The sequence below is a fragment of the Caretta caretta genome, chromosome 1 (genome assembly GCF_965140235.1).
Source record: "Caretta caretta isolate rCarCar2 chromosome 1, rCarCar1.hap1, whole genome shotgun sequence".
Taxonomy (NCBI): domain Eukaryota; kingdom Metazoa; phylum Chordata; order Testudines; family Cheloniidae; genus Caretta; species Caretta caretta.
The window spans coordinates 246,797,282-246,822,337 of record NC_134206.1 but is presented as its reverse complement, the minus strand read 5'-3'; the positions used below and the strand labels follow the sequence as shown (position 1 = coordinate 246,822,337).

Genomic DNA, 25,056 nt, shown 5'->3' with positions numbered 1-25,056 from the left:
ACGGCCTCAGAGAGGGCGGGGCAGGAAAGTTGGCCACCCTAGTTACCTACACGCTTTGTGGGGGGGGGAGGGGAATTCTCCTTTCTGCCCTGACCAAAACTCATGGCAAAGTTGCTCTTTCCCCTCCCCTGCTATACAGCGCTTGTTACAACGCGCCCCCGGCCTGGCTGAGCCCACGGCCTCCCCGCCAGAGGCTCAGCCCGCCCCGCCTGGTGTCCTGCCCCTGCGGGCGCTGCAGCAAAGCGGTCACTGATCCGCACACCCGGGCGCTTCCTGCCACGCCGAGCTGCCGCTGAGCAAACGCAGGGCGAGGCCGGCTGGGCGTGCGGGATCGGAGGGGGCCGCGCCCACGCCCGGGAAGTCCAGCAGCCCTGCCCCCGGGGCGACGGGGAGGGTGCGCTCCTCCCTGCTGCCGTCGCCAGGCAGGGGGAGGAGCAGGGAGCGCGGCGGCCGGCTCCTGGCAGCCAGCTGCTACCTGCGCTGGCGGGAGGGCGTGGCAGAGCCCCCGGCTGCCCAGCCCCGTAACCTCCTGCCCTGGGCGCTGGAGTTGGGCGGCGGCGGCTGCTCAGCCAGGGACCGTAGGGAGCAGGCTCCACCGCCGCCTCCGCTGGAGCTTCTTCCCCCAGCTGGACCATGGGCACCCCGGGCTCCTCCGCCGTCGAGCACAGCTACATCCGCACCGTCCTGGGCCACCAGACCATGCAGGAGCTGGACAGTTCCACCCTGGCTTTGCCCTCCGAGGCCAGGCTGAAGCTCGTGGGCAACCGCGCCGGGGAGGAGAAAAGTCTCCGAATCCAGCAGCAGGTCCAGCAAACGCTGGCCAGGAAAAGTAGAGGCTCCCTGTCAAATGGTGAGTGCCCCAAGCAGGACCCGATTCTTCACCCCCCCCCCCCCTTCTGACTCTCCCCTTCTCTCCACTCTTTCCTCTTCTTCCCCCAACTCCCTTTCTCCCTTCTCATTCTTCTTGCTTTCCTCACCACTTCTCCCCCCCCCCCCCCGCCTTCTTTTCTTCCTCATTCTCCTTGTTCTTTTGATTCTTCCTCCCTCCCCCTTACCAAGATTAATACAACAATACCAATAGTCTCTGGTACATTTTGCTTTCTTCTTTACAGTTCTCTCACAAGGCAGCCTTATCCTGTAGGAAGGCTCCTCCTGAAGGTGACACTGATATTCCATGGCTCTCTGTATTCTCATCTTGCCTACAGAAAAGTTTGAATCAGTCACCTCCAGGAGTCAAATGTTTCCCTTACAAATCTCTTCCTCCCCCTGTCGAAACCATTCTGCCTGTCTTCCCCCTTATCAGCTGTTATGCTAAGACCAGCTGTGAGGTTCTCCATTTTTCTGGCTTCTTTCAACTGTGTGTCATGTCTCCAGTTGAAATTGTTGCTATATAAATGTAACCAGGAGTACCTAAACAATTTAGGAGCGCAATACTGATTTGAAAGTCAAGGGGATTTATGCTTTATCAGTGCTTTTGAAGATCGTGGGCCTTTTGATTAAGCTCAGTATCGGTTATGTTCTCTGTCTTAGTGTTTGTAAACTGCAGTGGTCCTCGGGGAAATGGCCTTGAGGTGATCTAATGGGCCTTTCCTGCCTCTTACAATATTTACCATAAGATCATAGTTGTGTTTCTTCTTTTTTCTTTAATGCTCTCTCTCTCTTTCCTTTCTAATTAAATAAATTAGCCCTGATTTTCCTCTCTTGCTACAGTATTTTCACAGTAGTATAACTCCACTGACTTTAGCTGAGTTATTCCTGGTTTATCAGGTGTGGAATCATAGAATATCAGGGTTGGAAGGGACCTCAAAAGGTCATCTAGTTCAACCCCCAATCCCCAATTTTTGCCCCAAATGGCCCCCCTCAAGGATTGAACTCACAACCCTGGGTTTAGGAGGCCAATGCTCAAATCACCGAGCTATCCCTTCCCTGTGTCTTCTGTTGCCATCCTGTAACCATTCCAGTGTGTTTGTTTTAATCCTCTCTTAATAACTATTTTTTCTAACTGTCCCCATTTGCTAAAGAAAATGGAAAGAATAAAGAAAATAATGTCTTGCCTGCCTTCAGGCTGCAAACAAAAAGTAAACAAAGGAGAGGCATAATAAAATACACATGGGAAAGGAGTGATTAGGAGACATGGAAATGATAATACCATAGAACAGGGATTGGCAGTCTTTGGCCCACAGCCCATCAGGGAAATCCAATGGCGGGCCGAGACGGTTTGTTTACCTGAAGTGTCCACAGGTTTGGCCGATCTCAGCTCCCACTGGCTGTGGTTCGCCATTCCAGGCCAATGGGGGGCTGCGAGAAGCGGCGACCAGCACATCCCTCAGCCTGTACTGCTTCCTGCAGCCCCCATTGGCCTGGAATGGTGAACCGTGGCCAGTGGGAGCTGCCATCGGATGAACCTGCAGATGCTGCAGGTAAACAAATCGCCCTAGCCCACCAGCGGATTTCCCTGATGGGCCATATGTCAAAGGTTGCCAATTCCTGCCATAGAAGATTATTATTTACACTACGCATTGGTGTGCGTAGTGCTTTATAGTTAAATAAAAGGGTATCAATCCCCACCTTTAGGAGTCTCTGACCTATGGGTTGGATTCATGCAGCCACACCCTTTACACGCCACATGGATCCAGGGCCTAAGAACCTGATCCTCTAAAGCGCTGAGAGCTGGATACCTTCTGCTTTTCTTATAATATGGCCTTATATTCGTATTAATTGGCGTTGGAAATATGATTTTATTTTAAAACAGAGGCATCCCAAAGCTAGGGTATAAGGATCAATCATGAAAGCTTTAATCCTGTTTTTTTAAGTAAAAAGATGAGAAATATTGACTCACTCTTTATTATAGTCTGATGCTCCATTGATGTGAAGAGTCTTAAGCTGAGTTTTAAGTACTGAAGCTATCATCTTTTTGTTTTCATAAAAATATGAGAGAAAGTACCCCTTATGGATAAATATAATTCATCCAGCTGTCTTGTCCCCAGCAAAAAAAAAAAAATCTGATCTAGTGCTATTGGTGGCTTCCAGCTCAAAAAAATTCACTAAAAATGAATCGGATGCAGTCATAACTGTACCTTCGTTAAAAAACTTTGCAAGACATCCATCAAAATCACGTACCCTTGGTTTCACAATCAACTGGTCAGTAGCTCTAGACAGAACAGTTTATATGTAAATTCTGAGCTTGAGTATAAAAGAAGCTTCCAAAGATTTTAACAATTGTCATTTGTTCTGTTGAAATGCATTTTTATTTTACTTTATATTATGGCTGACAATAGAGTTGAGACTTGGAAAAATGCTTCTTTAAACTGAAGCTGACAAATGAGGGTGAGTTAGGACAATGCAAATGTCAACACACCCAAAACACTCTGAAAGAGACCTCCAGACCTACTACTTTCTCTAATTCCTCTGTTTGCAATTCTGGTGGATTTGGGATATTGGGGTGGGAGGGTGTATTTGCTTTGTTTATCTAAAATTCAAGTATTTCAGACATTTTGCATTTTTGAAATGCCAATATTTTTTTTAAATAGGCTTCAGAAACAAGAAGCCTATATATAAAATACCTGTGATATGTGCACTAGTTATGCCACTAAGGACTTTAACCACTGTTGTTCTTCCTTATCTGCTCAATTTATCACACTTCTTTGGGTTATTTCCAACTCAAAACACAGAAAGACCCAAGAAAACTGGATTTGCTTCATATTAATTTTTATACTTAGGCAAGCCCCCTCCACAGAGATTTGCTATTATTTTAGATGGAAAAAACCACCCATCTTCCTGAATTATAAAGCCTTTCAAACTTTGCTTTAACACCACTGGCTAAATATGCACCAAATGCCTAATCCTGCATCCCTTAAAGTCAATGGGAAAACTCTCATGCACTTCAAAAGGAGAATGCCCAATCCCCTCTGATATAAATGCCTTATTGGTAAGCATTGCAGACCCAGTTCAGCAAGCCACTTAAGCATACACATAACTGGACTATTCATAGAATCATAGAAGATTAGGGTTGGAAGAGACCTCAGGAGGTCATCTAGTCCATTACCCTGCTCAAAGCAGGATCAACACCAATTAAATCATCCCAGCCAGGGCTTTGTCAAGCTGGGCCTTAAAAACCTCTAAGGGTGGAAATTCCACCACCTCCATAGGTAACCCATTCCAGTGTTCACCACGCTCCTAGTGAAATAGTGTTTTCTAATATCCAACCTAGACCTCCCGCACTGCAACTTGAGACCATTGCTCCTTGTTCTGTCATCTGCCACCACTGAGAACAGCTGAGCTCCATCCTCTTTGGAACCCCTGTTCAGGTAGTTGAAGGCTGCTATCAAATCTCTCCCGCCCCGCCCCCCCGACTCTTCTCTTCTGCAGACTAAACAAGCCCAGTTCCCTCAGCCTCTCCTCGTAAGTCATGTGCCCCAGCCCCCTGATTATTTTCGTTGCCCTCCGCTGGACTCTCTCCAATTTGTCCACATCCTTTCTGTAGTGGGGGGCCCAAAACGGGACGCAATACTCCAGATGTGGCCTCACCAGAGCTGAATGGAGGGGAATAATCACTTCCCTTGATCTGCTGGCAATGCTCCTACTAATGCAGCCCAATATGCTGTTAGCCTTTTTGGCAACAAGGGCACATTGTTGACTCATATCCAGCTTCTCATCCACTGTAATCCCCAGGTCCTTTTTTGCAGAACTTCTGCTTAGCTGGTCGGTCCCCAGCCTATAGCAATGCATGGGATTCTTCCATCCTAAGTGCAGGAGTCTGCACTTGTCCTTGTTGAACCTCATCAGATTTCTTTTGGCCCAATCCTCCAATTTGTCTAGGTCACTCTGGACCTTATCCCTCCCCTTCAGCCTATCTACCTCTCCCCCTATTTTAGATCATTAATAAAGATGTTGAACAAAACTGGCCACAGGACGTACCCCTGGGGCACTCCGCTTGATACCGGCTGCCAACTAGACATCGAGCAGTTGATCACTACCCACTGAGCCCGACAATGTAGCCAGCTTTCACACACTTAAAGTTAGGCAAACACATAAGCACTTGTTTCTACATGTGTCAAGAGGAAACAATGGTACATACTGCACTAAGGGCCCAATCCTATTGTCCCTGTGCCCTAATAGTTTTCATTGACTGAACTGGAAGTTTTGGGTGTGCAAGGAGTATAGCATCAAACAGTATATTTTCTATAAAAGGCATCAAACTAATTGTTCCAGCTCAGCCTTAACTGTGACCTACAAAGAGAAACAGATTGGGTTTGTGCCCTTTTTTGCTATTTCATAATGCATAAAGAATCCTGAAAGCATTTTGTTGTTGTGGGTGTTTTTCTGCTTCTTTTTTGCTTGTTTGTTACAAGTTCAAATCCATCTTGAAATATGTGCATTTTTATTCCTTGAAAAAATTTATAGTTAGTCTTCAAATGAGAATTGCTCCAGTTCCTATACGATTAAAATTAAGTGCTGTTTCAGTTCTATTTTAAAAGAAAAACACCTGGTCAGTGATAAATACCCATAAACAATCTCCATTGTCAAATTATTATATTATTATTAAATATAAGATACTAAGTGGCATTAGTTCCAGCTACTGTTGAACCAGTTGCTGTCACTTTCTAAGTTAAAAGTTTGGTCAGAAAGAAATAAAATTGAGCACTAAAGCAGTCAAATGAAAATTTTGATTGTCTAAATAAATAACAGATTCTGTTTTGCAGTGAGACCAAGTGGCAGAGAGTTTATAATCACAGAGAGAGATAGCAGTATCAAAAATGTTATGCAATAATGGGTCTGGAATTCCTCCCTTCAGTTCACATGTGTAATTTAACAGTAGTGGTGATTTCATGTGCTCTTCAACAAATTAGAACCCATTATATTTCTCAAAAAAAGAAAAGGAGTACTTGTGGCACCTTAGAAACTAATCAATTTATTTGAGCATAAGCTTTCGTGAGCTACAGCTCACTTCATCAGATGCATTCAGTGGAAAATACAGTGGGGAGATTTATATACACAGAGAACATGAAATAATCGGTGTTACCATACACACTGTAACGAGAGTGATCACTTGAGGTGAGATGTTACTAGCAGGAGGGGGGAGGGGAAACCTTTTGTAGTGATAATCAAGGTGGGCCATTTCCAGCAGTTGGCAAGAATGTCTGAGGAACAGTGTGGGGTGGAGGGTGGAATAAACATGGGGAAATAGTTTTACTTTGTGTAATGACCCATCCACTCCCATCAAGCCTAAGTTAATTGTATCCAGTTTGCAAATTAATTCCAATTCAGCAGACTCTTGTTGGAGTCTGTTTTTGAAGTGTTTTTGTTGAAGAATTGCTACTTTTAGGTCTGTAATCGAGTGACCAAAGAGATTAAAGTGTTCTCCGACTGGTTTTTGAATGTTATAATTCTTGACCTCTGATTTGTGTCCATTTATTCCTTTACGTAGAGACTGTCCAGTTTGACCAATGTACAGGGCAGAGGAGCATTGCTGGCACATGATGGTATATATCACATTGGTAGATGTGCAGGTGAACGAGCCTCTGATACTGTGGCTGATGTGATTAGGCCCTATGCTGGTGTCCCCTGAATAGATATGTGGACACAGTTGGCAACGGGCTTTGTTGCAAGGATAGGTTCCTGGGTTAGTGGTTCTGTTGTGTGGTGTGTGTGGTTGCTGATGAGTATTTGCTTCAGGTTGGGGGGCTGTCCGTAAGCAAGGACTGGCCTGTCTCCCAAGATCTGTGAGGGGTCATTCTTCAGGATAGGTTGTAGATCCTTGATGATGCGTTGGAGAGGTTTTAGTTGGGGGCTGAAGGTGATGGCTAGTGGCGTTCTGTTATTTTCTTTGTTGGGCCTGTCCTGTAGTAGGTGACTTCTGGGTACTCTTCTGGCTCTGTCAGTCTGTTTCTTCACTTCAGCAGGTGTGTATTGTAGTTGTAAGAATGCTTGATAGAGATCTTGTAGGTATTTGTCTCTGTCTGAGGAGCTAGAGCCAATGCGGTTGTATTGTTTTTTTCTCCTTTTCACCAATCTGGATCTCTTTGATGTGTCTTTACTGGCTACTTAACTCTGTATCTCGCATTTCCATTCCTTTAGTGATTGACAAAAGTCCACACTCCTTTACGTTATTAACAATTTTATTGATGGGTGAATCTGGCACCATAGCTTATCAAAAAGGGCCCTGACTATATAATTACTTTCACTGAAGAAGTCACATTCAATTTTATGAGTAATAGACCTATAAATCTTCTGAGGTTTTGGAGGACAGTTTTGGGTGTAGGCCAGTTATGGATTAGGTTACCTTTTATGTCTCCCTTATGTTTCTTCATTTGTATAGGTCTGTCATAAATATAAAGGGAAGGGTAAACACCTTTAAATCCCTCCTGGTCGGAGGAAAAACCCTTTCACCTGTAAAGGGTTAAGAAGCTAAGACAACCTTGCTGGCACCTGACCAAAATGAGCAACAAGGAGACAAGATACTTTCAAAGCTGTAACGGGGGGAGGACAAAGGGTTCTCTCTGTCTGTGTTGTCTTTTGCCGGGACCAGAGCAGGAATACAGGTCAGAACTCCTGTAAAGGGTTAATAAGCAATCTAGTTAGATATGCGTTAGATTCTGTTTTGTTTAAATGGCTAATAAAATAAGTTGTGCTGAATTGAATGTATATTCTTGTTTTTGTGTCTTTTTGTAACTTAAGGTGTTGCCTAGAGGGATTCTCTATGTTTTGAATCTGGTTACCCTGTAAGGTATTTACCATCCTGATTTTACAGAGGTGATTCTTTTACTTTTTCTTTAATTAAAATTCTTCTTTTAAGAACCTGATTGATTTTTCATTGTTCTTAAGATCCAAGGGTTTGGGTCTGTGTTCATCTTTGCAAATTGGTGAGGATTTTTTATCAAGCCTTCCCTAGGAAAGGGGGTGTAGGGCTTGGGGGAATTTGGGGGGGAAAGACGTTTCCAAGTGGGCTCTTTCCCTGTTATATTTGTTAGACGCTTGGTGGTGGCAGCAATAAGGTCCAGGGACAAAAGGTAAAATAGTTTGTACCTTGGGGAAGTTTTAACCTAAGCTGGTAAAAATAAGCTTAGGAGGTTTTTCATGCAGGTCCCCACATCTGTATCCTAGAGTTTAGAGTGGGGAAGGAATCTTGACAAGGTCTTAATGGGATTTTTCTCCCTTGCATTTAGCTGACTTTCTCTCTTCTAGTTTGAGTAGATGTTTCAGTAGAAGTTGGATCATACTCAATCTCACATTTAAAAACAAAGAAAATCATTCCCTTTTAAAATTATTGTAGTAGAGAGAGGCATTAAGTAGAAGGAACATTTGCTGAAGGCTTCCATTCATATTTTTTCCTGTTAAATTCTTTGCTACTTCTTCCTAAATAATAAAGCCTTTTTGTTTTTCTTAAACTATGAGAAATTGTGCAACTGTTCCAGCCTGGACAAATGTAAAGTATAAAACATTAGGAAGTATACTGTAGAGATCACTCCTCCATTGGCAGGGAGATAGTCATCCAGATCATTCAGTCCATCTCGAGCATCTGTGATTCCGCAAAGGGCTGATACAGTATGGTAGAAATCTAAGTGCTTCTGTGTTTCATGAATGTTTGAATATGAAATAGGAGAAGGAAGAAAGCAGGAACCCAGAACTCCAAAGGTTACCTGTAGGGGACACTTTCACCCACTCTGAGACAGGGTGGGGAACAGAGATTCATGAGGTGAAAAACCAGAGCAACATGAGAAGATCATGACCACTAACGGACTCTGACTAGCTGGGGTGTGATTATATTGAGACCTGCTGGGTTTCTTGGCTCCACAAGGTTTTAGGCTGGACATATATTGTCCTTTTGTTATAAAATAATTTGTTATAAAATAAGATTGTATTTACATTAGTCTTGTTTCAATTACAGGAGGTCTCCATCGGGCCACCAGTGTTCCAGAACATGTTTATAACCTGGACACAGTTGATAATTCTTTTGTTTCAAGACTTGCACATGGAGTCACATATTATCCCTCTCTCCAGGTGAGGAAAATGTAGGAAATAACTGAAAATATGTAGAATTGCAAATTTATGACTTTGTTTGCTGCCACAAACAGTGGCTCAGGTTTTTTTTTTTCTATCATGTTAAATGTTCACACTGTAATCTCTTTAAACCAGTGGTGAGCAAGCTGTGGCATGCAGGCAATCCGCTGGCGGGCCACCAGACTGTTTGTTTACATTGGCACAGCTCCCAGTGGCCACCGTTCGCCATTCTCGGCCAATGGGAGCTGCAGGCAGCATGTCACCCACTCCACATTACAGAATAAATAGTATCATCTCTGGAAAGGAGGGAGCACTGAGGGAAGGAACTGGAGGTAACACAGGAACCTCAGGGAGATATCATGGTTTTGATGGTAGAAATGGAAGAACCAGGGAGAGTGGATGGCATGGGACAATGGCTTGCAGCTTCCCTATACCACAGTGTGGGACTGTGACTCCTGAAATGAAGCATTCTTTTCCCCCTTGCAGTTCCTTCCATTGCCCTTAAATACGTATCTCTCTTCAATAACAAATGCAACCAACCCCACGAGCCTGACCCAGTCCTACAGCTAGATTGTGCACCCCTTCCTTCCACTGGTGAGCATTCCCATTTTTGAGACTATCCCTGTGAGGAGCGAGCTCCTCACCAGTAAGAGTAAGGAGTTTGCAGTCTGGCCCCTAGATGCTATGGCCTCCACCCTAAATTCATAATTCACAGTAACTTTTTAATGCATGTGTATGTAAATAAGGTGTGGTTTAGGGATTATGACAAGTTGCCAGTATGACCATTGATGCCAGAAAAGCTGTTCATCACTGCTCCAGTGCAAGGTCAGATAAGCTGACTGCATGTACAAACCTGACTAGAATATCATTGTTAATGCTCTTCACTGACGTAGCCTCTTTCATCTGTCTGAGGGTTTAACTTCAGCTTGAGATGTTGGTGTTCAGTGTCTTCGAAAATCAAGCTCTGGGCGTGTCAAGTTGAACACCTAAAAATGGAGATGACCCAGAATGTAGAGGCCCTTTTGAATATCTCTCAATTTAGTGACTTGCCCAGGATAACACTTCAAGATGGTGGCAGAGCAGGGACTAAAAAGCAGGAGTCTTGACTCCTAGCCCAGGGCTCCTAAGCACTAGAATGCACTCCCTCCTCGTTTCAGTGGGAGGTTAATGAAGAAGTGCAATAAAACCCATTATCATCTGCATCTTTGACTGAAGTTCACGTTTTATTGTACTATTCTACTAGCAACTGGCAAAACATTTTATCCACCCAAATTATAAAATAATAGTTAAGAAAACAAAAAAAGCTCTGTTCTTCTGGTGACTTTTGTCCCTTTTTTTGCTGGTTTTGTACAGATGAGCTTACCAATCACTTACAGAAATGGCTGGGGGAATACAGCCACACAATATAATTCATACAAGACCATGGAAGAAAGGTACCAAAGGCAGCCTCTGAAGAGATTAGAAGTTTCTCCTCAGAAAGGTCCTGAGAAGCTGGCATATGTATACAATGATTTCCGCTACAACAGGGGAAACCAAGTTGGATTCACTCCAAGGCATGGTGATAGCAGGAGATCCAATGTTATTGCCCCACCAAGATATGCTCGCTCTGAGATTGTTGGTCATGGTAATCGTGATTCTGCAATCAGAGAGCACATTTATCAAACCCAGTTCCATAGAGGACCTTTTAATGACACAGTCTTTGACAGTGCCCCCACCAGCCCAAGTGTATCTATATACCCACAAGCTGGATTCAGTCGCAGTATGACCAACCTCTTAGAGAAAGAGAACTACCTGATTACAGGTAGTGCTGTGGGACAAGTCAGAGCACCTGTTGCTTCCCAACCTGGATTTCAGAACAGGCAGTCTCTGAAGTCCAGCTGGCAACAAAGTACCTTCAGAAGCACACCGTCCATGAGGGAAACTCCCCAGCCAGCTGCAGGGACCAGCGCTACTGCCGAAACAGGTGGGAAGAGGATGGCAATGACTGCAGCTCTGGCGGCAGCATCATCAGAAAATGTTCTCTTACACGCTGGGAAAGCAGTCTCCAGTGGATCTCAGCTAGGGTAAGTCTGACTCTAAATCTCCTCCAGTTCACAGATACCTGGACATTTTCATGCGGATTTTGTATCCCACGTGTTTCCCAGTAAAAAAAGAAATGATCCTAGTCCATCAGTTCACAAAGCATAGATGCATTTCTGGCCAGTGGCTCAACAGCCGACTCAATCTAAAATATTTCAGTGTGGAAGAGTCATTTTATGATTTCTTTTTGGACTCTTATTTTGGATGAATGGACGGAAGAAGGGAAAATTATTATTATTACTATTATTGTGAACTATATATACTGTAGTGCCCAAAAGCCTCGTGACTGTGGTCTCATTGTGCTAGGCACCAGTCAAACATATAGGGAGACATGTTATTTGCCTTGAATAATTTACAGTCTAACTTGCAATGACATATTGACAGGCCTTGTGCTATTGGGTAGATCAGATCATTTCAGCTCTGGTTCATTTGGCAGTTCTTATATAGATTGAATGGTTTAATAACCAGAAGAATATTACACAGTTTACTATACTTCACATTCCTATTTCATGGTTTATTGTACATGTTAATTGTTCTGCTAGCACCAACAGTGTAATTAGAGAATTTCCTTTTTTCCCCACAAACGTGTAGCCTTCAAATTCCTTTTTTTTCCAAAGCTTTGTTTGTTTTTGTATTTTGTTGTTGTTTTTTATGTTTGCTATTCTATTTGATGGAATTTTGCTGTGGGGCTTGAACATTTCTGATCAGATAGCTACAGCATCATTTGTTTTCTGAGAAATTAAGTGTACAGACCATTGAGGTTTGCAGTATCAGAGTAGAGCATTGTTCTGTGTGTTGTCAGGTCAGGACAAGTTATCATACAGTAAAACGATTCCAGTCAAAATACAGCCTGTTTAAACAAAAATACTGAATTCCTGATATGATTCTGATGCTCTTTTAAAGCAGGCAAGGTTAAGGGATTAAGCTGACTGAGGCTATGGAGCAGGCAGTGCTGACAACTGAATTTCTGTATGTATCCTCTGACTAGGTATGAGGAAGTGACTGGTTGAAACTTAAAAGATTTTGCTGTTCATTTCAGTTGGGATATGCATGCAAAAGTTCAGATTTTATTTGTACCTGAAAAGAAATATCTGAACCTTGGTTGGTCAGCGAAATTGTCCTAAAAAACTCTCAGGAAGAGCCTCTCTCATGAGTATTCCTTACTTTCTGTGTCCAGTTGGCCAGTTCTGAGAATGGTCTGCCTTGAGGTGTTATGGCACTTCTGGTCCTAGTCAGAACAAGGAAGTACAGAAACACAGGAAAATGAAAGAATCAGAATAAAAATTAGCCACACTTTTTTAAAAAACAAAAAACTCAGAACAAGTGTGTTTTGGGGAGAGGGGCGGAGGAAGGAGTTGGTTCAAGTTTTAGCTCAAGATTTAGGCCAGTTCTTATTTTATCCATGCCAGTTCACTTCTCCATTGTATGACTTTCAGTTGTGTTAAATGTTGGATTTGATTCACCCTTGGTCAAGCTGCTCCAGCAGAGACATTTATCCCGGAGATAAGGCAGACACAAGTCCCATTGCTGCCCTCCCTCAAAGGTCCTGCTGGGGGAAGCAGCCACTGTCTGAGACTTCCCAGAAGATAAGGTAAATCAGAGCATCTCCTGGGTACCCTGATCCCATGCTCTCTCAGGCTGACTCTATTCACTATGTGAGCAGTGTCGGTTGACTCCAGGTCCCCCAGCAGTGCACAGGCTGGGGACATGTTTATATCATTTGCTCCCAACACCAGAGGAAATTTCTACTGCATAAGCCCACATCTTGGATTCTACAGGCAGAACGCATCAGGCCCTCATATTATATTTTCCTGTATAAGCTACTATTAACTGTTGAATGGTAATTTAAGTGGATTTGTTTCTCCACTAAGGCCTTGATTCATGAAAGCACTTACACACGCCTAAGTCCCACTGACTTAAGTATGTATTTAAAGTTAAACACGTGCATAAGTGCTTTCCAGAATCATGACCTAACTCTGTACTTGTTTCAAACTAAACTCATTCAAGGGAAAGAGGAGTGCTTTACCCAGACACCAGTATATTTTTATAGAGAAGGTTTTTTTATAAAATTAGAGGAGCAGCATAGAACAAAATACAGAAATGATTCACAATTAGACAACATGAGGGTGAGTTTTCAAGGCAGCGCCCAAAAGTAAATGCCAAAATCCAGTTAGCGAACAACTTGGCTTGTATCTCCCACAGATAACAACACTTCAAGGGCCACAATTTAAAAACAAAACAAAATCCTTTAGCTTTGTGCTGGAATAACATTTGTGTTTGCAATTAATTGTGGGCACAAATACTAGAATTTAGATGTCAGACTGTAAGGCTTGTTGGCAAAATTGCTGTTCACACCTACAAGTGTGTATTCTGTTGTTGTGCCTATAACTGATTGTGACCATGTTCAAGTACAGAGGCAAAATTAGTGGTCAGATTGAGGCCCTCTTTGAAAATGTAGCAATTAACAGCCAATTTTTTCAGCCTAGCTTTTGTGGGTACTCTATATTTTTGCACCCACAAATTATGGGTACAAATTATTGTGGGAAGCCTATACGTCACTTGAGTATCTAAATACCTATATGCTCCAAGTTTAGATGTTCAAATGCCCTAAACTGCAATTTTGAATTACAGCCATATTATGAAAATCTAGCCTTAAATTTCCATAAGGATATGGCATTTACTCGAAGTATAAGAACCTATATGATAGGTCATATTAGTTAGAGATTGGAAAAGACAAATAGTCAAGATATAGTCCCTGAAAAGAGATGTATCATTTGATAGTACACTTGATCTTAGACAAAAAGTAAAGAATAAATTATAATCATGTAAACTGTCTTTAAATAGTGAGTTAAGAATAGATTTGTTACAGGTGCTGGTGTATAATAAGATACCCGTGTTCTGCAGATGTGTTATGTTCAGGCACCTACAAAAATGGTAATTACAAACTCTACAAATTCCCCCTTATTAAAAACATCTCTAGATGTGAATAACATTTAAGTAGAGTATTTTTTACAGTTCATTCAATTCCATATTAACATGCTCCATCTACTCTTATAGACTGCACAACATAAAGTAGAATTAGGTATAAGAGATACCAGACACATTGTGCTCTCATGTACACCATTGTAAACTGAGTAGTGTAACTACACTGAAGTCAAGACAATAAACTCTGAGCATAAATTGATTTATTCGGGGTTTACATCAGTGATACCAAAAACAAAATTTGGCCCTACAAATGTTATTCTGTAATAGTAATCACCACAGATGAAGAAGAATCAGATAGGTCTTTCTCTTCCAGTAAATGCTGGATAATTAAATGTTATGAGTCCAATTCTGTAGTACTTTATTGACTCTTTGGGGTCTGATTCTGCACTATTTAAATAAATGAGAGTAGGATCAGGGCATTACTCATGTAAGGCACAGAGGATGAAATCCTGCCTCCATAGAATTTTATTGGAGTTTTGTCATGGACTTCAGTGGAGGCAAGATTTCATGCAGAGTAAGCAATCCCCTTCCCCAAATATCTCTTAATCTAAGACGTGAGTAAAAACTTCAGCATTAAGCCTTAGAACAATTCAGCAGTTAGCCTTATAATAAGGCACACACTGTATTTTACAGCTGTGTGCAGGAAATTATTTAAAACTTAAGGATTTAATCCTACTCCGGTCTCTTTAAAGATTAGCTGAGAGGATATAAAATCATTAAACTCTTTATATATAACATATAAGCATTTTAAACATTTACAGAATATTTAGCTAACACTGTGAATTCAGAGCACAGGGCACAGAGACACTTAGCCCTATCTTTTGGACACACCAATAGGATGATGCACCAGAACCATTCTCATATCAAAGGTTTAGAGATTTCCTGGAGTGCTGCTGCCCTTTGATGTTACACAGCTGTTTAGAGAGCAGTTCCTTCTGGAGTCATCATTCTACTTGTGCTGAGTGCCACCTTAAAATGATCAGACAAAATGGTGCATCGCAGCTACTCTATGATGACTAGTGCAAGGACTGCAGTACACAACAACAGGATGGAGGCTTTGGGGTATGACAGGTGAATGCAGATATCAGCCATGAAGAAAGACTTTCAGTGAACCACATATTGCTCTAGATCACCTTGCAGAGTTACACTGACTTCAATGGGAGTTGTGTATATTCATTTTGGGTAGTACATGACCTTGTCTTTCTTGACTGATCTCAGTGCCATTCATTAGCTGTTCCTGATGTACATATCCTGCTATCAGGCCTACTTTTATAGCAAAAAGAGTGGGAAAGGGTGTACTTTTCTGGCTCACATTAAGGGGAGTAAGAGGAAGGGATGTGATTCAGTTCAGTGCTGTTCAGGTTCATTATGTATGATTTTGATCAATTGTAAGATCCTTACACCAATGTTGCAATTTAGAGTACCTCAGCAGCTGCACTAAATTGCACTGGTGCCAGGGCCAGTCACGAGAATCAGGGCGCTGTAATTGGCGCCAAGCACAGTTTGGTGCACAAGAGAAGCTAACCCATGTTGATATTATTTTTGCTCATAAGTCTGTTTCTATTTCTCCCTTCTATTTGACACCCTCCTCCAGTTTCTCCTTCACTTCAGCTTTCATTTTTGTCCTATCCTTTTAAAAAGTATTATGGATATGCCTAGCAGATGTCTATGTCCTACAAGAGCACTCCTTGGCACCTGTCTGTTAAATAGATCAGTTCAAAACACTAATTCAGAGAAGACGAGAAGACAGGAGATTGCATGATTCATAATAAATGAAAACATAGTGGAGACATCAGGACATAAGAATGTATTTCATTTGTGATATGGATGAATCACAAAACTAAGTGATTGGGCAACAAAATGGCAAAATAAATTTAATGTGGATAAATGTAAAGTAATGCACATTGGAAAAAATAACCCCAATTATACATACAATATGATGGGGGCTAATTTATCTACAACTAATCAGAAGAAAGATCTTGGTGTCATCGTGAATAGTTCTCTGAAGACATCCACGCAATGTGCAGCAGCAGTCAAAAAAGCAAATGGGATGTTAGGAATCCTTAAAGAAGAGATAGAGAATGAGATGGAGAATATCTTATTGCCCTTATATAAATCCATGGTACGCCCACATCTTGAATACTGCGTACAGATGTGGTCCCCTCATCTCTAAAAAGATACACTGGCATTAGAAAAGGTTCAGAAAGGGCAACTAAAATGATTAGGGGTTTGGAACGTGTCCCATAAGAGGAGAGATTAAAGAGGCTAGGACTTTTCAGCTTGGAAAAGAGGAGACTAAGGGAGGATATGATAGAGGTCTATAAAATCATAAGTGGCGTGGAGAAAGTGAATAAGGAAAAGTTATTTACTTGTTCCCATAATATAAGAACTAGGGGCCACCAAATAAAATTAATGGGCAGCAGGTTTAAAACAAATAAAAGGAAGTTCTTCTTCACTCAGCGCACAGTCATCCTGTGGAACTCCTTGCCTGAGGAGGTTGTGAAGCCTAGGACTATAACAGGGTTTAAAAGAGAACTGGATAAATTCATGGAGGTTAAGTCCATTAATGGCTGTTAGCCAGGATGGGCAAGAATGGTGTCCCTAGCCTCTGTTTGTCAGAAGGTGGAGATGGATGGCAGGAGAGAGATCACTTGATCATTACCTGTTCGGTTCACTCCCTCTGGGGGACCTGGCATTGGCCACTGTCGGAAGACAGGATACTGGGCTGGATGGACCTTTGGTCTGACCCAGTATGGCCATTCTTACGATGTCACGGTTGTTTTCCTTCTCTTTGCTGTTCTTGCAGCCATACTCATCGCATCTTATGCCTTCTGATGAACCTCCAGCAGCGATAGATTATAATTTACAATTAGAGTTGGTCAGAAAAACTCTGACACAACATTTTTCCATTGGAAACCTGCCTGTTTTCCTGCCACCTCACTCAGCTCACAGGCTGCAGGGAACACCAGAGCTTCCAGGGTCTGCAGCTCCAGGGCAGCTCACTATTTGGTGATCTCTAGGCATCCAGGCTCCTATGGCAACTGACTTTCCACTGTTATCTTAACAACAAGATTCTGGTCAGTTTCACCATGTTATTCAGTGGTGGGCACAAGCAAATCTGAGGAGATTCTTGTTAATTTCAGTCAAGAACAGCCAGGGTTTCCTGAGTCCTGGGTTCAGCTGCAGACCATCAGATAAGCAACCAGGGATTCCAGGAATATATTTTGTTTTGGAAACACCATGCTTTGGTGTTGCCAAAATAAATTATTGCAGGATTTCAGTTCCATGAAAATTTTTGGGTTTTTTTTGTCCCAATTCAAAATGAATTTCTTTTCTGAAAACTCAAAAATTTTCATGGAACTAAAATTCAGTTTCCTGGCCAGCTCTGCTTACATTGTAGAGAAATGTGCTGGGGGTGAAAGGGAATGAGAGATGTACCTTACCTGTCCTAATTCTACACATGCACATGTATGCATTTTATTGGCTTACATCCCCTGTAGATACATTTTATTGACAACACATGGGCCTGGTGACTTCTTCTTCCAGCTTTTGACATTTTGCCTGACGTAGTCATCATTCAGGCAAAGGTGGTGGCAATTAGGGGGGAAATGGGAACATACTTTTGAATGCTCCTGTGAGTCAATTTTATGTTTCATTCAGTGAGTGGAAAATAATTTTGTCTGTCTGAAACAAAAGCAATTTTCAAGCCCCCCAAAAAACCCAAGGGCCAATGCAGCAGATGTTCCATGCACAGAGCAGCTGAGAAAGGATAGGACATGGTGAGTCTGTGCCATCATAATAGTATTGCAGAGAAAAATAAACATCAGAGAACCTTGACAGTTACAAACGAACACTCTTTCTAATTTGGCCTCCCATGGGGCCCATCCTTCATGGTGCTATGCACCTCCTAAGGTCAGTGGGAGCGGAGATTGCGCTGCACCTCACAAGGAGGGGGACTTGGGACCTTCTGGTGTGGTTGCATAATTCTGGCAGGATTTATCATGTGCTGACCCACTTCATGTTATAACAACTCCATTTGTCGGGATTTTTGCCAAAGCATGTGTTAGGCAGTTATGGATACCATGACCTTTCTCAACTCTCCAGTTACTGGGAGGAGCATCATAGTCTAAGCATAACTAAAGAGTGTTGATAGTTATGAATTGCCTGGTAAAAAAACACTGGCTGAATGCTGGTATTCTGCCATCTTGATTCACCATAACTTCCATGGCTGTATATTTAGGAGTCCAGAAGGGGAGATGACTCTGGAGCTTGCAGTGAACACTCTGGACACTGAAAAGACATCCTCGTTACCCAAGATCCTTGCTGCAGTTAATTTTATACAGCGTGAGTGCTTCCAGAAAGCAGAAGCCAGAAGGAAAGTGAGTAATTGTTTTCATATCAACTTCATGCTAGTAGAGCAAGGAATGTTCTGCATTTACTGTACTGTGTTGTCTGCCACTGAAAGAAAATGACAGTTTAAGAAGCATCATGGGAAATAATAAATAACATTCTAAGCCAGACTCTCTGCTGCTGCAATTTACTCCCGCATCATTGAAGTCAATAGAGTGGCTCCAGTTTACACTGGGAAAAAATCTGGCCCTCTATGTAGTATGTACAAGCAGTTGTGCTTACCATACAATTAATATGTATTTTCTGTTTCTCTTCTCCCTTCTTCATTTTTTAAAAATGAGGGGCAATTTCATTAATATATATGTTCGGTTACAGTGGAGATGGCAGCCTGATAAATACCTAGGTAGAAAGAAAATAGGGTACTTTCATTGTGCCAGTGGAAATCAAAGTGTGCTGTGGTGTTTGGACAGGAGTATACACTGTGGGATAATGTGAAAGAGCAAAATTATCTAAGGGTCTTTCTCATTTAAGTTGAGAAATCAGTTACCCGGTTATTTAGCACTACAACATCTGAGGATTGGGCATATAAATAATAATTTAAAAAACAAAACCAAAAAAAAACCCCACATAACCTGCTGAACCTAGCACAGCAAATTACATATACATATATAATAAAGTGAGTAGTGTGATTCCTCATTTGAGAAGAAAATGATCAATTATGGTCCACTAATTCCAATATTTTTTTAAAAGATATGTGCCCAGAGTTAGGCTCCTAAATTCATATTAAGGCATCTAAATAGTGGCTTCATTATCAAAACTATTGAGCACCCAGCAGCTCCCAGGAGCGCCTAAATATGAACTTAAAAGCCTCACTTTAGACATGATTGTTAAAAAAGATCTTGGACAAAATCTACATTTAGTAACTAAGTGTCCATTTTAGATACCTAAACCAGTACTTGGATGACTAAAACAGGTATTTGTGTACCTAAATACAAATTTGGGCATCTAAGTTTGATCACCCAAGTTTGAAAACTAAGCCTTTTATGACTGTATTCTGTTTATAGTTGAGGTGATATGGACCTGAGCTGCAAAGTTAAGACCTAGATTTGTACAGTACCTTTTTGGGGTTTAGGAGTAGTGTTTGTGTTGGATTGAGATTCACTTACTCAGCAGATGGGTCTAACAAATCTTTATTAAGGCAAAACTCTCAGCAAGGGATTGTAGTAAGAATTATACCGGATGATCTCAAATCTTGATAGTGTAGGAAAGCCTAGATTTGGGGAGGTGGTCTTGCTGTTTTTAATGGAATGAAAGCCTGAAAAAAATACAAAATCTGGTAATGCCCACCTTCCTCCTAAATAACCCAAGTGTTTGTACACCCTCCCAAGACATACAAAGTAGAAAGAATAGTTATACATAGTTCTTGTTACTGCTCAGCATGCTGTCTTATGAAGTCATTATGTAGACTATTACATGTGCTGGGTTTGTCTGCTTTGTATATTAATGTTTGTTTGCTCTTACTAGACTTGTAACCATTGGAATAGCAAATAGATAAGTGACACAGATTTCTTTATTTTAAAGAGCCCTATTAGGTTATTTTACATAAAAGCTGAATTACATAGAAAACTGCATTAAATAGGTTTCAGAGTAACAGCCGTGTTAGTCTGTATTCGCAAAAAGAAAAGGAGTACTTGTGGCACCTTAGAGACTAACCAATTTATTTGAGCATGAGCTTTCGTGAACTACAGCATCCGATGAAGTGAGCTGTAGCTCACGAAAACTTATGCTCAGATAAATTGATTAGTCTCTAAGGTGCCACAAGTACTCCTTTTCTTTTTGTGTTAAATAGAAGCATTAACTTACAATATAAGCATTTTTATCTCTGTTGATTGTGAAACCACTTTTGTCATACAGTAAAAATGCTGATCATGGTGAACTGTGGAATGTTCCCCTAACAAATTCTTCTGTCCTTGGATCAGCAGCTGTCTCAGGAATATAGTGTCCCACAGTTGGAAGGGGGGGAGGGGGGCAGGGAGAATGTAGACTGTATGCACACCATTCCTTCTAGTCCATGTTTTATGACATCTGGAACCAAGCTACTGAGTATTTTGTGTGATCAATTTTCACAGTATATTGGATGCTATTGAGTGCTTTATTTTTTACTATGATCTTGTATAACTGTGGAGGTGTCTGGAGTAACTCCATAGGTAAGGCTGAGTTGAGTTTTGCACTTAAAGCAGAGAATCAACCTTTTTATTATTATAAGAGAAATACAGTGTATCCTCCCCAAAATTACTGCAATTAATACAGAATGAATTTTCTGAGAATTTACAAGTAAATCTGTTAATTTGTTTAGGAATTAAAACTAATTAAAAATGGGTCCTTTAAAGAAAGCGAGTATCTAGTATCAAACTTGTTTTTTCATTTCCCCCAAAAAACTCAGTGACACAATAACACAGACTCTTCAAGCGTCCCATAAAGTTAAAATTTTGGGATATTTTGAATAGATGGATGGATGGATGATAAGGATCAGAGGATCATTTTTCCCTGTTATTATTTATAACTGAAAGCCTCTCCTGCAGTAGAGGCTGAAAGGTTAAAATGGCCTACAGAGAATACCATGAAGAACCTCCCTCGTTCAAAATGGCTGCTTTCTCTAGTTGGTGTCAGTTGTACTGACATTACTGCTGACCTCCACTGGTGGCCTTTTTAAGCCCTGGCTGGGATGATTTAATTGGGCATCGGTCCTGCTTTGAGCAGGGGGTTGGACTAGATGACCTCCTGAGGTCCCTTCCAACCCTGATATTCTATGATTGTATGATCTCTCTCTCTCTCTCTCTCTCTCATTGTTCTCAATGGTTCTGAGTGTCTCTACCGCCGCACAGCATAGGGGGCCAGCATAGGAGTTTTCCCTGAGGACAGCTGTGTCCTCAGTCCCACTGAGAACAAGGGGAGGTGGTAGCCATTTTGAAAGGAGCAGTTCTTTGTGACAAACTTTCAGTTATGGAAAATAATGGCAAAAAATTGCCATTAATCCTAACCATCTTTTCAAAAGCTGTCCTTTGCACCAGATGTACTCAACTGGTAGGCTGGGAGGAGCGGGAAAAGTAATGCAAGTGCATGCAGGAGTGGGTGGGTGAGATTCTGTGGCCTGCGTTGTGCAGGAGGTCAGACTAGATGATCATAATGGTCCCTTCTGACCTTAGTATCTATGAATCTATAAATGTAAGGGGTGCAGGAGGCAGAAGTAAGCAGGTATGTACGTGCAGGATAATGCACAAAGGTGCAGGAGGGAGAGAGAAATTGGATGGGTGGAGGTTTGTGGTGCGGGGGGGGGGTGGAAGAGGCAGGGGCATTTGGAGGATCAGAGGGAGGGGGAAACAGGGTGTACACTCTGGCTGGTTTGCATTGCTCTGGCTAAATAAAGCAGCTGTAAACCTATTTTAACTAGCCCCATATGCTTTGGCTGCTATTTGCTGCTCCAGATTGGGGCAAAGCAGTCAAAGAGTGTGTCAAAGAATCTGGTCATAAAAGTTAAAATTACTATCTACATATAAAAAAGGTTGATATTTTAGATCTTCAAATCACTAGAAATATTACAGGGCAACATTCCCTTTGAATTTCTGGTTTAGGGTTCATGTGTGAATTTTTTAAATTGAAAAATAAACAAGGAAATTTCTGGACCACCTTAACTCTGCCCTGTCACAGACCCTTCAATCTTCTCATATAGTTAAAACTCATAAGCTACATTGAATTTTTTCCAGATTAATACTTATTATTTCCCCCCATTATTCTTCATAACTGAAAGTTTCTCTTTCTGTAAAAATCTTAATTCTGCTCTGAAATGACAACAATGCAAGAGCAATACAATAATGTTTAAAGCTTGTTCGTGTTTGTGACTGCTTGTTCGTGTCTGCTTAGATTAAATGAGTTTTGAAGACACATTTGATTTTCCCCCTTTTATGGTGTCAGTGCAGGGCAGAGTTAAGGTTGATTGGGTGCCCTAAACTGTGCATTACCAAACCATAACGTGTTTGGATTTCCTTTAAATTTAATCTCTAAGTGTGAATTTCCTGGGTTTCCTTGGTTTTGAGATAATTACAACAGCCTTGTAGTGTAGTCTACCCTAAGTTACTGATATATACTCTCAACCTTAACTCCATTTTAATGTAGTCTTTTTCTGGGAACATGTTATGTTGCTATGTATACTAATCTTATGTATGGATGGATTATTACTTCTTTCATTAAATGCCAGATGTTGAAGGGATTATATGGCTTACTGTGTTGGTTACATGCTACAGAGCATTTTCCTTCTTAGGTCTCAGCTCAAATACACTTAGGCTTCTGTTTTTCTGAGTTTATTCATTCCATTTTCTGGGTTTATTTTTAGCAGTTTGAGTTTTATGTAGATGTGAAAAAATCAGCATGTTTCTGGGCTTTCTTCTTGTATATATGGTAATAAATAATGCATATTACATTATGTTAGTATATACTGAGGGCTTCGGATTTTAGGTTTTAACTGATAAACACTGATAAAATGCCCCTGATTTTAAAAAAATGTCAGTATTTATCCAATAAACACTGGAAAAAACACCAGAAATGGTTACTTGGATCTAAGGGCTTGTCCTCACAGAGCAGTAATACAGACTACAGGAGTGTGATTTCTCAAGCACACTAACATGTTGTGCATTAATTGGCTTGTATAGACGCTCACCTAAACATTGTGCCCTAAACATTCCTTGCTGTGCTTTAACGTTGAAACAGAACAATGTTAAAGCGCACTAGGGAACATTACAAAGAGATTAGTCATTACAGTATATACTACATTATAACATATAATATTAAGTATACATTACTCTTTACAGTTTATACCCAGAGAGAGCCTCAAAAAAACCCAGTTTTTGGACATCTACATAAAACTCACAAATTGCTAAAAATAAATAAAAAAATGAAATTAATAAACTCCCAAAAACCAGAACCCGGTATCTACTGTGAAGAATAATCTCTTTGTAATGTGTCAATTATGCTTTTAATGTAGTTCTGATTCAAACAGCACTATATCAAAGCACACTTAGGAACCAGTGTGCACCAGCACACACTAGTGAGCTTTAGAAATCACACCCCCTACAGTCTGCATTACTGCTCTGTGTAGACAAGCCTTAGCTGCAAGTTACCATTTCCAGTCTTTATTAGACAACCACTGATTTTTATTTATTTTTTTTTTTGGTAGTGGGGGTGTTGATCAGTTAAAAACAAAAATCAGAAACCCTAAATAAAATCTAGGTTAGCAGAGACCAAACCTTGTTCACTTCTTTGGTGGTCTTCATCTACTTCTTGCTGGACTGATGTCTGCATTTTAAAAACTACCGGCATAATTAGCACCCTTATTTTCAGTCTTCGCAGAGAGTCTCCGAAGGGGTTGTGAAGGACGGTCCCAGCAGACCAGAGCTTAAGGAAGCTGGTATCGCTGCTGCTTGTGTTGTACTTGTGTGGGTTAACAAAAGAGTTCAGCCCCCGGGTCTGGCAGCTTGACTGTGGGGCCTTTTACCTTTCCCTGGTCCATTCACGCATCCAGGCAGAGTTCCTCTGGATGGTGTCCACTGTCTCCTTGGATTCCTTCTTAAAGCAGTGGATGTTGTCTGGGGTTCTCTATTTGGTGTTCCTTTCGAGCTCCCTTGTTTTAACCCTTCCACCTGCACCTGTCCCCATATTTTTATTCTTTGTTCCCTGTAATCTGTTAGGTCCTGTGGCCCCTTCTTTATCTGAGAGCATGGCCTTCTGTTGTTTGGTGGATATAAATAGGCCAGTAGCTTTCATGAGCGCTAGAGTCACTGACAATTACAAAAAGAAAGCAGGTAAAAATGTTTAAAGAAAAACAACAAAACTAAGAAACCAATGTCAAAGGGACGTGTCAGTTTTGTAGCAGGAAACAAATAGGCCTTCAGTGTTTATGCTCCACTTATCATAAGAGATGGCTATTTCTCTCGCTCATTCTATGAGAATCACAGTGTTGAAAGCATAGGGAACCACGTCAGTAGTGTATTAGCAGGAAACTTTACCTTTTAGGCAGTTGAGTCAAAGCAAAGGCAGGCGTGCAGAGTTACTTTGCCAGGGCATGAAGATAACAGGAGGCTTTGTTGCATATCATTTCTTCCTGATCTCAGCAGCTGCCAGTTAGATTATATTCTTTTTATCATACGGCTCCATGCTACCCATAATAGTTATATCACGTTTCTAAGTCTTGTACGTACAACCTTTGCTACACAAGAATGAGTTTGTCCAAAAGACCCGATTGCATTATGGGATATTGGATTAAACCATTCCTAATTGTGCTTGACTGCAAGACATACTGAATAAGAAACTTGTTCCTAAAGAAGCCAAAACTCATTTATACCACATCTTGGGATAACTGGGATACTGAGAGTTGCCACAGCATATAATCCCTGAAAAATATTTTATTTCCCTACTGCTGCTGTGGTATAAAATGCTCTTTTTATTTTGCATTCTTTTTGGGTGAGATCCTCAGTACCTGGTCTTCTAAAAAGAGATTGAAGAGAGATTTCTTCTATAGGTACTGCAGTGACTTAAGAATTGTCTGATTTATTTATTTAATTTATAGGTGTATGTACTCTGAGGCTTTGT

At 41.3% G+C, this 25,056-nt stretch overlaps 1 protein-coding gene across 1 annotated transcript in view; it reads left to right on the top strand.

Annotated features, from left to right (window-relative positions):
• Positions 1-276: 276 nt before the first annotated feature.
• PKP2 (plakophilin 2) overlaps positions 277-25,056 on the top strand; it is a 60,516-nt gene continuing 35,736 nt past the window's right edge. Inside the window, exons 1-4 of the mRNA XM_048830046.2 lie at positions 277-850; positions 8,888-9,000; positions 10,354-11,063; positions 18,305-18,443. Of these exons, the coding sequence (XP_048686003.2) occupies positions 634-850; positions 8,888-9,000; positions 10,354-11,063; positions 18,305-18,443 (1,179 nt within the window). The 5' untranslated portion in view covers positions 277-633. The remainder of the gene's footprint in view (positions 851-8,887; positions 9,001-10,353; positions 11,064-18,304; positions 18,444-25,056) is intronic.